This window comes from Arvicanthis niloticus, chromosome 21 (genome assembly GCF_011762505.2).
Source record: "Arvicanthis niloticus isolate mArvNil1 chromosome 21, mArvNil1.pat.X, whole genome shotgun sequence".
Taxonomy (NCBI): Eukaryota; Metazoa; Chordata; class Mammalia; order Rodentia; family Muridae; genus Arvicanthis; species Arvicanthis niloticus.
In genome coordinates this window covers 28,093,242-28,108,356 of record NC_047678.1, presented here as the reverse complement: position 1 = coordinate 28,108,356, position 15,115 = coordinate 28,093,242, and the positions used below count along the sequence as shown (strand labels likewise).

General features: G+C 51.9%; 1 protein-coding gene across 4 annotated transcripts; it reads right to left on the bottom strand.

Annotated features, from left to right (window-relative positions):
- Positions 1 to 831: 831 nt before the first annotated feature.
- Positions 832 to 15,061, bottom strand: Mst1r (macrophage stimulating 1 receptor). 4 transcript variants are annotated; one of them, XM_076917605.1, is made up of 21 exons: positions 12,770 to 15,061; positions 9,650 to 9,838; positions 9,438 to 9,566; positions 9,106 to 9,276; positions 8,640 to 8,800; positions 8,126 to 8,291; positions 7,882 to 8,018; positions 7,155 to 7,316; positions 6,969 to 7,062; positions 6,614 to 6,829; positions 6,382 to 6,528; positions 6,133 to 6,298; positions 5,861 to 5,965; positions 5,583 to 5,765; positions 5,161 to 5,241; positions 4,797 to 4,978; positions 4,606 to 4,715; positions 4,161 to 4,326; positions 3,627 to 3,763; positions 3,422 to 3,516; positions 1,259 to 1,406 (listed from the first exon to the last, which is right to left on the bottom strand). In XM_076917605.1, exons 1-21 carry the CDS (start codon positions 14,006 to 14,008, stop codon positions 1,396 to 1,398), a joined length of 4,047 nt encoding a protein of 1,348 aa, XP_076773720.1. In that variant the 5' UTR covers positions 14,009 to 15,061; the 3' UTR covers positions 1,259 to 1,395. The 4 variants fall into 4 exon arrangements, with proteins under 4 accessions (XP_034340316.1, XP_034340317.1, XP_076773720.1 ...); XM_034484425.2 differs by lacking the exon at positions 3,422 to 3,516 and having other exon boundaries at positions 832 to 1,406; positions 12,770 to 15,056; XM_034484426.2 differs by lacking the exon at positions 3,422 to 3,516 and having other exon boundaries at positions 832 to 1,406; positions 6,614 to 6,826; positions 12,770 to 15,055.
- Between the last annotated feature and the right edge of the window lie 54 nt (positions 15,062 to 15,115).

The window sequence follows — 15,115 nt, the reverse complement described above, 5'->3', positions numbered from 1 at the left end:
CCATTCTGCTTTAGGAAGGAGCGCTGGCTCTAAATCTAGGGTCCCATTTCTAAGGAACTTCTGGGAAGGAAGCCTTCCCTGCTTACAGACCTAGGGGAATGGACAAAGCTATGGGAGGCTTAAGCAAAGGAGAGTTACTGTTGAAATCTCTATCCCAGGCTCCCCAGCACTCCAGCCCTTGAGTAGTCAGAGCATAGGGTAGCGGTAGGGGGTGGGGTTTTCCTCTTCTCCAGGCGAACATGCCCCTCTAGCAGTAGCTATGGTGTAGTGTCCTTGAGAATATAAATAGCTGGGAAAGCTAGGCCTTCAGAGTTTGCTTCTAGCAAATGAAGAGCTGACGCCTCTCTGTGCGATCCTCCCTCTCAAGGTTGCAAATACAATGTTGTCAGGAAAGGGAGGCAGGCAAGTCCATATACCATGACAGCATATGTACATGTATGTGTACTACTTAGGGAGCCCAGGAGAAACTGCCAAGGGAGGAGCAATGGGGTGGCTAGTTTGAGCCCTGGGAGAAGCCATCTTAGATGTTGCATGCTTGGATCATCCAACAGTCCACAAGGCCCTGTAATTGAATCTGGGCATGTTCATCCTCCCTATGCTCTGAAGCCTTTGGGCTGATCCAGCTCCTTTATAGACACAGGACCTTTGCACATGCTGCTTACTCTGCCCAAAATGTCTAACCCAAATCCAGCTTCTAATAGATTATCCCCACCTGAAGAGCTGCAGCAAAACTATCACCTCCTGGGAGTCTTCCCTCACCACTCTAGCCATCTCTCCAAAGCAATCCCACATTCCCTCAATGTACCTTTCTTTCACAGCGTGCACCATAACTTGTGCTTGAATATTTATTTATTTGTTTGTTTGTTTATAGTGTTTTACACTGTAGTATCTTTGTGATCACTGCTGGATCCTCCGTATTCAGAAACAGGTACAAAACGGACATTACATAAATACATGTTACAAAGATTACACCGACTCATGCTGGAATGAGGGGCTCATACGGGCCCTGTTTCTCACCTTCAGTAGCCTCAGAAAGTTAAAGAGTGGAGTTTTACCTGCTGAGGCTTGTCATAGGCCCAGAGGCAGCTTGGGATTAGCTCAAGGCCACTTAGCAGGTCTAGTTTCTGTGGCCCACTTAGGGCTTTGGTCAAGTGGGCAGAGGTGGCTCTGAGAGAGGCCGGGGCCTTGATGTACTCCTGTGATGCTGAGGCAAGGACTGCACCTGCTCCGAAAGCACACTCCCATCATCCACTGCTCCAGGGCCTATGTTCACATAAGCTGCGGTCAGCTGCACGTAGTGGTCCCCAAGCAGTGAGGCTACTACCTGCTTTACTTCTAGCACTAGGGCTCTGAAGGTGGGTCGTGCTGCTGGGTCAGCCTCCCAGCATCGAAGCATCACCTGGTACCTGTAAGATGAGGGACATCAGGTATAGGGTATACTCCTACCCGTGGGTTCTGGGCAGCCCGATCCCTGTTGAACAAAATAGAGATGAAGACACATGGCAGGGCCTAGAGCCCCATCCGGACACCACTGTCTCCTCTCCTCACAAATGGTCTCCTCTAATCACAGCACTAGGTTCACAGGGTAAATGTGTGAAGGCCTCAGCACATGGCTAAGAGGCTCAGGAGCTAACAGGATCATCACACCTCTTCCAGATAGGCTATAAAAGGAAGATTAAACCCTGCATAGAGTGTCAGGCATGGTGGCACACACCCTCAGTTCTAGCACTTGGGAAGTGGAGGGAGGAAGATCAGGATTAGGAGTTCAAGATCAGCTTGAGCTACATAAAGAGTTTGAGACTAGCCTGGTCTACATAGTGAGTTCTAGGATAGCCAGTGCTACACAGTGGTACCCTGTCTCCAAAACAAACCAACAAACATATACTGAGCCCAGTGAAACTGAAGCCTTTAATCCCAGGGCTTGGAAGGCTGAAGCAAGAGAATTAGCCTGCATTCAAGGCTAGCCTGGACTACCACAGAGACCTAGTCTTAAAAACAAAAACAAAACAAAACAAAAAACAAGCAAACAAAAAACTCAGCAGTGAAACAGTCCTGGAAGAATTTAAATGGGGACCGGAAGAGAAGCCTGTGGGCAGCCCTACAGTGGACTGAAGCTGAGGCTCTGAAGCAGTAAGCCAGCCTGCTCTGCTGCATCCTAGAGCGTGCCTTGTTGTCATAGGGATGGCATCCTGCCTGGAATTACAGTCTAGATGTCTGTGCGCAGTATCTTATACATGTCTCCAACTCTCTGAGGGGAATGTTATAATACCCACTTTACAGTTGAACAAAATGGAGCCCAGCCAGGATAGGGGGCTCTCCCTGATGAGTGCACTCTGCACTGTGCCACCTGGATCTCTTTCATTTTGTCAGTGGCTGAGAGTGTTACATGTTGGATGCTCTTAGCTTAAGCCTTCCTTTAAAAAAAAAAAACATTTTATTTATTTTATGTATATGAGTACACTGTAGCTGTCTTCATGCACACCAGAAGAGGGTATCAGATCCCATTACAGATAGTTATGAGCCACCATGTGGTTGCTGGGAATTGAACTCAGGACCTCTGGAAGAGCAGTCATTGTTCTTAACCACTGAGCCATCTCTTCAACCCAGCTTAAGCCTTCTCTAGGCAGATGGGAACATATCTTGCCCAATCTCACATCTGCTCACAGGAGACTGCCCATGACCACTGACTAATGCCTGGGATAGAGACCTGGCCCCTTGGTCTCAATTTCAGAAAAAACTGCAGGGCCAGCCCAACTCCAACAGTCCTATAGAATGAGCTCCACCCCTCCCATGCATCACAACTGCCTTATCCCTCTGACAAGCCCTGTTTCTCCCCCCACCCCCACCCCAACCCCCAAACCTACCACTGAAGCCCTACCATGTAGAAACCCCCACCCTAATCTATTCAGAGAGTCTGTCTTAGATGCAGGCAGGCAGAGAAGTTAATTTCCATACTTCAAACTATATATATATTAGTAAAACAGATGATAGAAAGGTCAAGGCCAAGATGGGGAGAGCTGTAAGAAAGAGCTACTCATTCCCTTTCTGGAGCACAGCCCGGGACAGGAGTCATCAGCTGCTCTACCTGTGACCTGGTTCTCCCTGTTCTAAGCATGCAGACCTGAGCACAGCTGAGGTATGCCTGCTGATTAGGGAGTCAAACCTACCCCACGGGCACTGATGACACAGCTGCTGCCATCCCTTAGGAATGAGGAGTCTGAACTACATGCAGTGAAAAAAAAAAGGCCTTGACAGAGATGTGGAGGGCTGGTGTGGGAGCCGGCAGAACCTTTCTTTGAGGTTAAAGGAGTGGCAGAGATGGAAAACAGCCCCTCTCCCTTTGCAGGAGTCGGGTGGGAAAAGAGATCTGGAAAACTAAAGCACTGGCCTCAACACAGACTCTGAGTTGGAATGCTGTTACCATGGCAACTGTGAGGTCCTCTCAGAGTTCTTCCTTGCATGGGGGTGGAACTGGTACACAGATGAGTAAACTGAGTCCCAGAGAGACTCCATTTCCTGATCAACGGAAGGATCAGACAAAAAACCAGGTGGGAGCTTGGTCTGTTGCCCCCTCCTCATGTCTGGAGTCCAGCCTTGCCCCACCCCACTCCCTTTCACATACTCACAGTGAATCAGGACAATACTCAGGCTGAGGCAGGCGGCGGCCCTGAGCCAGGAAGTGAGAGAGGTCGAAGGGATCGATATGGGGGTAGGGTGGGGCACCCCGTGTTAGGAGCTCCCACAGCAGCACACCGAATGACCACTGTTGGAGAAAAGTGAGGAGACTGATTCAAATGATCACCCCAAGTTTGGGGGGCAGGTGGGTCCCCCATGTCTTCCACTTCTCAGAGTCCTTCACTGGAAATACGGGACACTCGAACCCCTCTGCCCAGAGTTCATTCCTCAATAGCATACAAGTTTCCTCCCCAGCGCTCACAGCTTCAGAGTTGCAAGCCCCGGATTACTCATAAGGAACCAAACCAATACATTCACAAACTTTTGTCCTGGCAGGCACCAGATCCTATTTCATATTTGTCCAAGGCAAATGAGGTATGGGGGTTGCCTAACTTGGGGGGTCTCTGTGCTCAGATCATGAAGAAGCAAGGCAAAATACTCTAAGGCGCGGAGGTCAAGCAGACCTGGAGCAGAGGGTACCTTACCACATCGGACTTGGTGGTAAATCTGTAGGTCTGAAGGCTCTCCAGTGCCATCCACTTGACAGGTAGGCGAGCATGGCGCTGTTGGCGAACGCTATAGTATTCCTTGTCTAGGATGCCACGTGCCAGACCAAAGTCAGCCACCTTGACTGTAAATGACTCGTCCAACCTGAGAAGGAGTCACACATCAAACTGGAACCCAGCTGGGGCTGTGTAGCTCAGTGGCAGGGCACCTGCCTAAGAACTGATGTCTTACCAGGTCTCATGCCTACCTATTCCAAACCCTCCGAAGGCCTTAAGAACCACAGTGTCTAACCCTATGCCAGAAAAACAGAAAGTGCCTACGGCTGCAGAGCAAAGGCCGAGTCCTCCCTCAAGGTGGCCTTTAGCTGTTGCAGATCCTCATAACCTGCCCGTTTGCTTCACCCCAGTTACTTGAGCCACTCACATGCAGTTCCTAGCAGCCAGGTCTCTGTGCACAAACTTCTGCTCTGCCAGGTACTCCATGCCACAGGCTACCTGCAGGCCAAAGCTGATGAGGTCCTTCACAGTGGGGTTCTGGGGGCACAAGGAGACTGGTGAGCATAAGCAGAGGTGGGTGCTGGCTGACACCTCCCACTCTGGACACTGAGCACTGACCCTCTGAGGGGATCGGATGAAACGAAGCAGGTCGCCGTGGCGCATATAGGGCAGCAGCACCAGGGGAAGCCCCTCTGGGGGTAGCATGATACCAATGAGAGCCAGAATGTTCGGGTGATGTAGGCCACGCATGAGCAGCCCCTCCCGCAGGAAAGCCTCCACCTCCTGTACCTCAGTGATGCCTGTGGAGAAGCATAGGTCAGGCCAAGGGCAAGAAGGTCCTTTACAAGGGTCAGATGGGACAATGTGGGGGTGCGGGGGGGGTTCCACCCTCGGTTCACTTAATTAAGTGGCAGCCTAGCAGGAACAAAGGATCTGCAGCCTGAGGTCACCCTTCTACCCACCCAGCCTATGCCTTGCTTACGACTCAGAGACTTGATGGCACAGTGGGTCTGATTCTGTGCCTTGTCTGTGTATTCTCCATGGTAGACAACACCAAAGTGCCCTAGAGAGAGCAAGATGGTAAAGAAGGATTCGGTACCCAGACTCACTGCATGCCCTTTATAACTAGCAACCTCACAACCCCAAATTGGCCAATGTGACATTAAAAACAAGTGGCAGCCCAATAGTGGGGTCATTTACAGTCCTTGATACCCACTTTCCACACCAGAAGCCACCGAAGAGCAAATTCTCCAAAACCTCCTTCCCAAAGATAACCATATGGAGGCTCAGAAGTTTGGTAGCCTCGAGGTCGCACAAGTTAGTGAGTGGGTCAATGTGGGGACTGCTCCAACTGTGCATGCTTCTCCTATGCCCCTGCCCCATCTCCCAATCTATCCTCCATACCTTTGCCGATGACCTGGTCAGAATGGACAACCACTTGCTCATGGGGAATCAGTACGTCCTTGACCTCGGCTAGGAGCGTCCTATCCAGATCCTGGAGCCGGATAGACTCTGTCCGCAGCAGCAGTGGGACACTTGTCCCATCCCTACTTCCTGAAGATTCTTCATGGTTGGGAGTTCCAGAAGCTGTACCATCAATGTCAGAGAGTTTTGTACAGGGGGAGGAGGAGCACCTGTTGGGAGGGGCAGGCCCTGGTGTCTACCGCCCCCCACCATCTCACCAAGGCCACTTCTGTAGTCAGAGCCACAGCGAAATACAGACAGCGACATGGCTCTGGGAGAGGAATCCGGGGATGCCACCAGGTCATCCATGTTGGGGGCAAGGACTGTGGAAAGACAGCCCATGGTGGTGAGCCTCTCCACATTCCTGGGGACCAAGTCCCATTGAGGACTTGTGGGAGACCCCCACAGTCTGGAGATTGAAGATGCTACTGTTTTGGGGGAGTCTACTGTTAGGCTTACTCTAGATGGACGTAAGATATCGGGAGCTCACCTCGCTGCTTTTTCCGTCTTCGGGAGTTAAAGAACAGTGCCATGGCCAGCACAGCCACAAGCAGGATCAAGGCCAGAAGAGCAATAAGGAGTGTTCCCTGTGAGGCCCTGCCTGGGCCTGACCGAACCACTTGGCCCAGGATGTGACACCCACCATCTACACAGACCTGAAAGCAGATGGCAATTTGAGTCCGGAGTGCAGCAGCTCCTCAGGTCATGGTTTCTTGAGAGGGCCAGCTGTGTCACCTACTTGCAATGGGACACCATCCTTGCCAAGTTGCAGGGAAGGGGGCAGGGGGCAGATCACCATATCTCCCCGGAGTTCATGTTGGCAGACCTCACCACCCACGGTCATGTTCACAGTCACGCAGTCTGCCACAGCGCCCAGCCCAATATGCTGCAGTGACAGACACAGGTATCAGTCAGAGACTGGACTCTACCTTCTCATCTTCTGCTGTCCCTCTCTTCCTCTTTAAACCTACCTCAACCTTAACTGAATGCTCTTCAGGCTTCAGCTGGACCAGACCAGCTCTGGGTAGACTGGGTGGGGGCAGGAAGCGAAAACCAGGCAGCGTGAAGCCAGCGGCTCCATCCCCCCAGACGCTCAGATTCCCTGTTGCCCACCCCTGAGGGTTTCGGACCACATATGCAGGCAGGTGACACTGAAGCCTCTGTTCCAGAAACTGCCCTGCACACTGCTGAGACAAGCATGAAAGTAGTTAGGCAATTGGCCAACCCCTGGCTGCTCCAATCTCCTCAGCCCAGTGTGAGGTGAAGTTGGACATCAGGCAACTGGTCCAGCTTTCCTCCCTCCTGGTCATCACCCGTTCTGCTCACCCTGCTCTTCACTGTACTTTGACCATCATGGAATGATAGTGCTAGGTGCCATGCTGAAGTCAGATGCTGGCCATGGATCATGACATGAGAGCCACTGTGAAAGGGTAGGGTGGTGGGTTTAGAGGACTCCGGGAGCTCACGCTCTCATTTCCTGGAGGCCAAAGTAGTCAGAGAGGTGGAACTTACCTGTAGCCACACTTGGGACTGACGTCCAACACAATAGGGTCTTCCTTGTAGTGAAAGGTCCAGGAGCCAGGCACCTCAGCACCCCCTATTTGCAGATGAAGAGGGACCCTGGCTATGCCAGCTCCAGGAGGTGTGACACAGATGATCTGCTCCTCACTGACCCTGCAGGAATGAGGGATTGGGCACAGGGACACCATTTTAGGATGAGCAGGTTCACCTCCTTCGGGGTTTACTAATCCCTTCTACTTCCTCTGCTGGCTGTCTTTCCCATTCATCTACACTCCATGGGACTGGCGATAGGATGCTCCTAGTAAGACCTTCAAGAAGGCAGAGAAGTAACAAGTTCCTGTCTCCTTGACCAAAGACAGTGGCCTCTGTGGTGGGCTCTCTTGTCTCTGGGTTGGAGGGGACGGCAGATCCCTCTTAGTGATCCCTACATTGGCCATGTGACTCTCTTCTCTCCACAACGGCAGGCAGTAACTAGGTACCCACCTGGTGAGGCTCCCTGGGTGTCTCATGAGGAAGGGGTTGCTTGGTTGTCTACGTCGGGGACAGGGAACATAGGGACTCTGTTGTACCTGAGACTTGAGGAGACCTTAGGCAGCAGCCAGGAGGAACCTAATAGATTCCCTCAAACATCAGGCCACCTCAGAATGCAGATACCAGTTGGAGTCTCATGAAGGGTAGGGTCCTGTGGCTTCCCATAATTTTACCTGATAACACTTACTGTTCCAGCCGGCACTGCGTTCCATTGACCAACACAGCTCGGCTAGTGCCGATAGACAGGCTCTGGCCTTCGAGGGTGAGATAAGTACCCCCAGCCCGTGGGCCAAAGTCAGGTTTTATTGATGTCAGTACTGGCTCCTGAGAGGATGTGGAAATGGCTCAGCTGAAACAAACCATTCATTCCAAGCCCACCCTTCTTGTACCACCTACTGACCAAGGGCAAAGACCAGTCAATGTGGCCTCACCATGAAAGAGAAGCCTTCCTGCACAGAGATGCCTTCCACTCGGAAGTGCTTGCCTGCTGGCATGTCAGTGATGAGAAGGCTGATGTTTGTAGTTCCCACTGCCTGGGTGACCAGGGGCTCCAGCTCACATTCAAGCTCCTCTATGAATTCCTTGTGGGACCTTGGCCTGGGACACCAGGAAGGGCACCATGTCGGGAATCGTGTAGGGCTGGCTACATGCTTGCCATAAGTCATGAGGCTTCTCTGAACCTCAGAGTAGCATCTCCACCCATGCCCTCTTCTGAAGGCGGACAAGACTGAGTGGGACAGTATTGAGTGGGCTAACCTTGTCTAGTCTACAGCTAAACGGACAAGTAGAACACACACATGCTCAAAAAGAGACAGAGATATCTCAGACTCAAGAAGCCAGAGCCATTATAGCTTGTCTCATATCCTTCACAGAACAGGGTCTCACAAATGAGGGGACGCTTGGTCACGCTCATCAGGGATAAGAAAGGCAGGGACCATGTTATACCTATGGCTTGAAGAGTCCTTAGGCAGCAGTCGGCAGGGACTTTGGCCCACAGTGATCTGGTGTGTTCCCTCAGGTAACACACCATCGGGTCGCAGGTAGAAGTTGGAGCCACATAGGGTAAGTCTCGTCGTGCCTCTTAGAGGGCCGCTATGAGGATAGAACTGAAATGGAGAGAATAGGCCAGGGGTTTGTGCGAGGTTGGACTCTCAGCCCCACCTCCTTCCCCAAGAGTCCCCTGTCATATCCCTTACATATCTTGCACTCCAGCCATTCTGGGTCACCTGCTAGCCCTCATCAGACTTTTCCTACCTCCCAAGTTTCTCATGTGTCATCCCCTCTGACAAGGATGCCCTCCTTCTGAGCATGTCAGACCTGAGGTAGATTGTGATCAGGACTTTTTGACACCCCCACCTCACTTCGCCCTGCTTGTCCCATGGTTACTGTGCCCTGCTGGGGGAAGCTGTACCTCACTGATCTCAGGTGGACAGTGGTCCTGTTGCCAGGAGCCTGGACACTCCTTCTGCCGGCCACACCGGTCCCCACACCAGCCACATCCCATGAAGCGCTGTGCTCTCAGGCAACGCCAACAGGTGAGAAAATGACGACAGCCAGGGCCCTGGATGGGCACCTTGAAGACCTTAGGGCAACAAACAGGTGGGTCAGGGATGGCTAAAGTGGGAACTGGGCCCTGTCGGTCCTCCTGGTTTCTTTATAGATTAGAAAGGTAGGGTCTTCCTATCAATGTCTCTTGTAACTCCCATTACCCCAAACCCTAAGTCCTGACCCTGCACACCTCACCTGGTTCCCAGAGGCAAAGAGTAGGTCATTCCCAAGGCGACTGACGTCCCGATGAACAGGCTGTCCGCTGTTGCCCAGGGAGAAGTTGGACACATACAACAAGTAGTTGAGTGACCTGGCTATCTCCACCTGTGACAGGTCAGCTATGAGAAAAATAGCAGGGGCAGGGGACAGGAATGCAGGACCAGATGATTGTGGGGTAAAGGACCTACCTGTAGGACACGGCCATCTGCAGTGCCCATGTGGGCCACTGTAACATTGCCAAGGCGTGTCACATGCAGTGCAGTGACCTTCACTGATCCTAGCAGTCCATTGAAGAGATCCACACGTGTGAAGCTGTCATAGACCATTAAAGGGAAGTAGTGGCAACGGGAGCTGGGACTGGAGGCCTCTCCACCAGGCTGGGCAAAGGCAAAGGCGGGGAGGAGAGTCAGGGGCCAGGCCTGGGCATTGACTCTTGGGGGCTTTTGTTAGTATATCAGCAATCCCAAACTGCATTGCTCACTGTGCTTGACTAGAGGAGGGCCAGAGCCTGCCCTTTGTCTACTACCACCATGCCCGTAGGCTCCTGGAGATAGCAAGGGCAGGGAAGAAAGGAGTCCCAGTCTAGAAAGCCAGATCCCCTACTTCATGCCTTACCTTGCTATGTCCAGTCTGGTGACTCATTATGGAGTCTTGTAGACCCAACCCATCCCCATATCTATTCATTTATCCAAGGTTTCACAAAACCCTTCAAGATCCAGGGTACTCTCTCACTGGCTGTTGGCTCTACTCTGCCTCTGTGCTTGCATCTTAGCAAATGTGCCCCCCCACCTTCAGTTTCCCTACTTATGTAGGGGACTGAATTCTGAGGTAAGTGGCTTCTCAAGGTTGGCAACATTGTTCCTACCCCTGGGACTCCATAGTTCCTTCCTACACCTCCCTCAGGTACAACAACAACAACGACAACAACAACAATAATAATAATACAAGGCCCTATGACCTGAATGGCAAATTAAGCCTCAGAAGTTTGGAAGATGCAAACCTCTCCCTGGCTTTTAGCCAGGAGTGTTGGGGGTTGTAAACTCTTAGGCCAGAGTTGTGAATGGTCCTGGGAAAGTAGGAAGCCAGTGTATGTATTTAAGAGCTGGGACTGGGTTAGAGGCACAAAAAGGGGCCAGGAGAGCCCTTGGCGTTTAGAACCTCCTTCAGGTCACACAGATTTAACCCATTCCTGGACCTCAGTGGTAAGCAGAACCTGAGATGGGGAGGGACAAGAGGAAGTAATGTTGAGTCTAGACACCCCACCTTATCTGGATCTATATCTTGCTTGGGTGGGGCCTGGAACCTTGTCATAACTTGAGAAGGAAAGGGGCCTGGCCCTAGCCAGAAGCTTGCCAACTGTTTTCACCGTGACTCAGGCACAGGTGGGGCTCTGGTGTTAAGGAGTTAGTAGCTCAGGTAAGCACACGTTCTTGCTTGCTTGCCTCTACACCCTGGGGTCTTCTATTTGGGTCCTAGGATTAACTAAGGTTCCTATCCCTGAAAACACTTGCCTTCAGTGTCCCAATCCTCAGAGATGCCCCACACTCAATCTGAATCCAGACAGGAGTGTTTAGATAAACCATTCTTTGTATACACAGAGGCTGGTGCTACAGTGGTTTGGTACTTAAACACACTAGACAAACACTGATTTACTTATCTTCAGAGACTTGGCGTACCTCCATACCTAGAGCCTATAGGCAGGGCCCAAGATTAGTTCTCCTGGTGCCTGGCACAATGCAGTCACAATCCACTTGCCATTAGTTAATCTGGGAGACATTCTGCTTTCCTGTCTAGGTTCAGACCGAATGTTCTTGCTCGTAGGACTTCTCAATCTAAATACACTCAGCTGAGGGTGAGGGGCTAAAGGCGTGGTAGAGGCTTAGCATGTGTGAGGCCCTGGATTTGGTCCTTCAAGTTTTAAAGAAAAATGACTTTTGACTGCAACACTGGCTGTAAATTTCACACCTCCACTAACAGAAGCTGGAAACAAACGAGTCAAGAGTATCACAGCCACAGCCAGGCCTGTGGCACACGACCAAGAACCTCCCTCCTCCAGAGGCTGAAGCAGGAGGATTACAGGTTTAAGAATGAATTGGGCTTAGAGAATGAGTTCAAGGCCAGCCTGGGCAACTTTAGTGAGACTGTTTCAAAATTAAAATCATCAAGGGAGAGATAATTTTAATATAGGGGCTGGAGATACAGCTCAGTGGTAGAGCATTTGACTAGCAGGTGTGAGCCCCTAGGCTCAAACCCCAATTCCTAGTATGGCCAACAGGGGTGTTGGGGGAGTGGCAAACAAAAAATTGTCACAGCATAGCCAAGGGCACTGGGTGGCCAGAGACTCCAAGAATGTGACTGTGAGCTAGAGTAATTGAAGGCCACTCATCCAATGCTCCACCTAACTTTCCCCACTAACCTCTCAACAGTCTTAAATGAGACTATCTGACTGGCTGCAAGGAGGTTACCGCTAAGTTAAGCCCTTAGCCCCTCAGTAGCAGTTTAAAGACATTCTGTTTCCTGTTTGTTTCTTCTGTTCTTCCTAACATGCTACACTACCAGCTATGAGACCTCCTACCTGGGGCAGGGCCTTGGCTACAGTGACAAAAAGTCCAGGGTGTACCAATCCCATCCCCTCCCACGCCTTTATTCATCGTCAGTTGCTTATTGTTGCTTGCACAAGACTGGGGTGAGGCTTCCCAGAACTTTCTGGAGCCGAGCTAAAACTGCCTTTCCACTATGTCCCAGATTTTTCCTGTAATGACTGTGTGGAGAATGGGTTAGTAAATCACAGATCATACAGGCTCCCTAACAAGCCCCGGGACTTCCAGGGTTCCCTGAAACCTGACGGAGTTGAGGCTGGGGCGGAGAGGAGTTCTCTGGCAACCCTGCCAACCTCTCTTTGGAAAGCAGAGCAAAGCAGTGTCTTCATAGAAAAGTGAAACTATGTGGGCAAGCAGCTGTGAACCCTTGTGTTTGTGAGAAGCTGCCCATGTGGTTTTGCCTTTGTATATATTTTTCTCTGTCTCTCTGAGGGTCTAGGAGATGGACAGGTTGGAGGGGAATTTGGAAGCTGTGCCGATAGAGATAACTATACGCTTCTCCTCACACAACCACGGAAACTACCTTAGAGAATCAGATGGCAGGGAGGGTGACAGCCTCATGCTTGGTGAGCTTCTAGATGGCTGCTAATTTGTTTGCCTTCCCCCACTACCTTCTCCCACCCAGGCCCTTTCAGAAATAGCAAGGAAATGGCCCGGATTCAGCTCCACGGGGTACTCACAGGTCAGGGGCCCGCTCTTTCTGCTCACCGGATTAGGACAAAAACTGGGCATCTGGAAGAAGTCAAGGCCTCTCGACAAGGGGGAAGAAGAATTTGAAGAGTGGCAGCAACGTTCTACACCCTCTTCAATCAGGATGTTCAGACGGTAAATGGGGAAGGCACATACAACAGACTTGGGACCCATGCCAGAGCCACCATCTTTGACAGCCGCGAAGACCCCAAAAAGCACTTCCTGGCCCTCTAGAATGTTCAGGTCCACAGCCAGCTTGGCATCCACTGGAGCAGCATGGGCTGCCTGAAGCACTGGGAAGGGCTGTATGCTCTCTGGGGCTCCACTGCGTCTCCGGCGTTTAGGTGCAAAATGACAGTCCAAGACCAGCTCCCGGTAGTCACCAATCTCTGGCTCTACAGCATTGAGCCGGACCAGACGTGTTTGCAAGGCACTGGGAGGGCTTGTGACACTGATGGGTTGTACAGTCAGAAAGTAGACAAAGTCTCCTGAGTGGAAGCTGTACACGTATTTGATGAGGTAGGAGGCCAAATACTTGGGCAGCACAGACAGCGACGGAAAACCTGGTTGGAATCCAGAAGTATCAGATTTTAGACGACGGATGGACACTGAGCGTGGGCTAAAGCTAGCGGCCAACTCTGGGTCTAGTGAAGATGCCACATAGAAGTAGGAAGCATGGCCCTGCTCCACCACAGTCACACGAGTGCCCAGGGGGCTAGCCACACAGTCTGTGCAGGCCTCAGGCTTGTTATTGTTTGCTGAGAAGAGGCAGGCTGGAGCTGCTAAGTGCAGGGCTTTCCCCCGAGGCTCTAGCTCATGCAGGAAGCAGCGGCCCTGTAGGGTTGAGCCACAGCTGACGAGGGCTGGCAAACCCGGTTCCATCACTAGCACCAGTGTGTCTGTGTCCTTTGGTGGTCCATGAAGGCCTGGACCACAGCTCTCACAAGTCTGGCAGCCAGGGTCTCCGATAGGGCCAGTGGTCAGGTTCTCTATATACTGCAGGTCAGGTCCAAGCACGTGCAGGCAATTGCGTGTGGCCACAAACACCGCACTATTTTTACTGTCCTCGTAGGCTGTCATGGCCTGTACCCGGCCCCCCGCGGAGAAACTGGGTACCACATACTTAACACTGAAGTCTCGGGAGGCTGCGAAGGGTATTCGTGGGCACTGCCAGTCCAGGTTGGTGGACGCCGCCAGCAGCCGCAAAAGAAGCATCAGCAGTAGAGAGGATTGTAGCAGCGGCAGAAGCAGCCCCATTGAGTTGGGGCCCCTTGGGAAGCCCAGAAGGTTGAGGACTTGACCGAATCAGATTCAAGGTCCGAGCTGAGACCAGCGTTAAGCAGCGGTACTGAAAGTCCCCGGGCAGCTAGCTGACCCACTACCCTGGTCCCTGGCAAACCCAGCCTTTCTCCCTGCCCTGAGGTCTGAGCACCTGACTGTGGACCCACGGACACGGCAATAGCGCGATCACCTCACCAGGGTCCCCAGCTGCTGCTTCTAGCTGCCTCTGCCACAGCTACTTGGATCAAAGTCCAAGGGAGGTGGGCCCCGTGGGTGCGGCAGGGCTGGGGGCGGGACTACGGGCGGAGCCCTGTTGAAGGCCCTGCTTTCTTTCCAGCTCTGTCTGACTCTAGCTGTGGGAAATCTGTTGGAGTGACCTGGGAAGGAGTATTCCTGAACCATCTTATTCCCCGACAATCCACCTGGTTGATGTTAGAACGGTGCAGGACAATCTAGCTCCTCTCTCCCCACGGCCCTCATTCACAGGAAAACCTGTCAGGCACCAGTTCACTTTGTGGGGAACTGAGACCGGGAATGCACTGGACAGAGTGATGCAGGGTGGGGAGTGGGGTAGGGGGCTGTTTCCAGAAAGGAATACATGAAACATACCTTTTGTGGTCAGAGACCATCTTTCCATGTGCTTATTTTGAGAAGTGTCAGAAGAAAGTATGCTGTATCCTGTCCTGTCTGCCAAGAGCCATAGGGGTTAATGGAGTATGCCACCCCCTCCCAGGTGGATAATAGTTGGAGGCAACTTTTGTGAAGACCTAGTCCTCTGGTTCTGATCCTGTCACTGTGGCCTCAGCATGTGAGGGGAGGGTGAGTGTGGTAAATGTCTCTCCTTCAGTGCCCCAATATGGAAGAGGTGTGGTCTCTGACTTCTGGGGCACCTCTGGTCTGCTCTGAGCCTTGCTTTGTGGACCCTGTGTCTCTGAAACAAGAAAACAGTTCTAGGTGGTTGGAATCCCGAGTCCTCTTCCTAGGATGGGTGAGTGAGTGAAGCCCATTCTGCTTTGCCATCTCTGTTACCTGGGCCTTAGCCGATGTCTCTTGGCAAGAGGTCTTTCTCAGTACCTGAGGGCA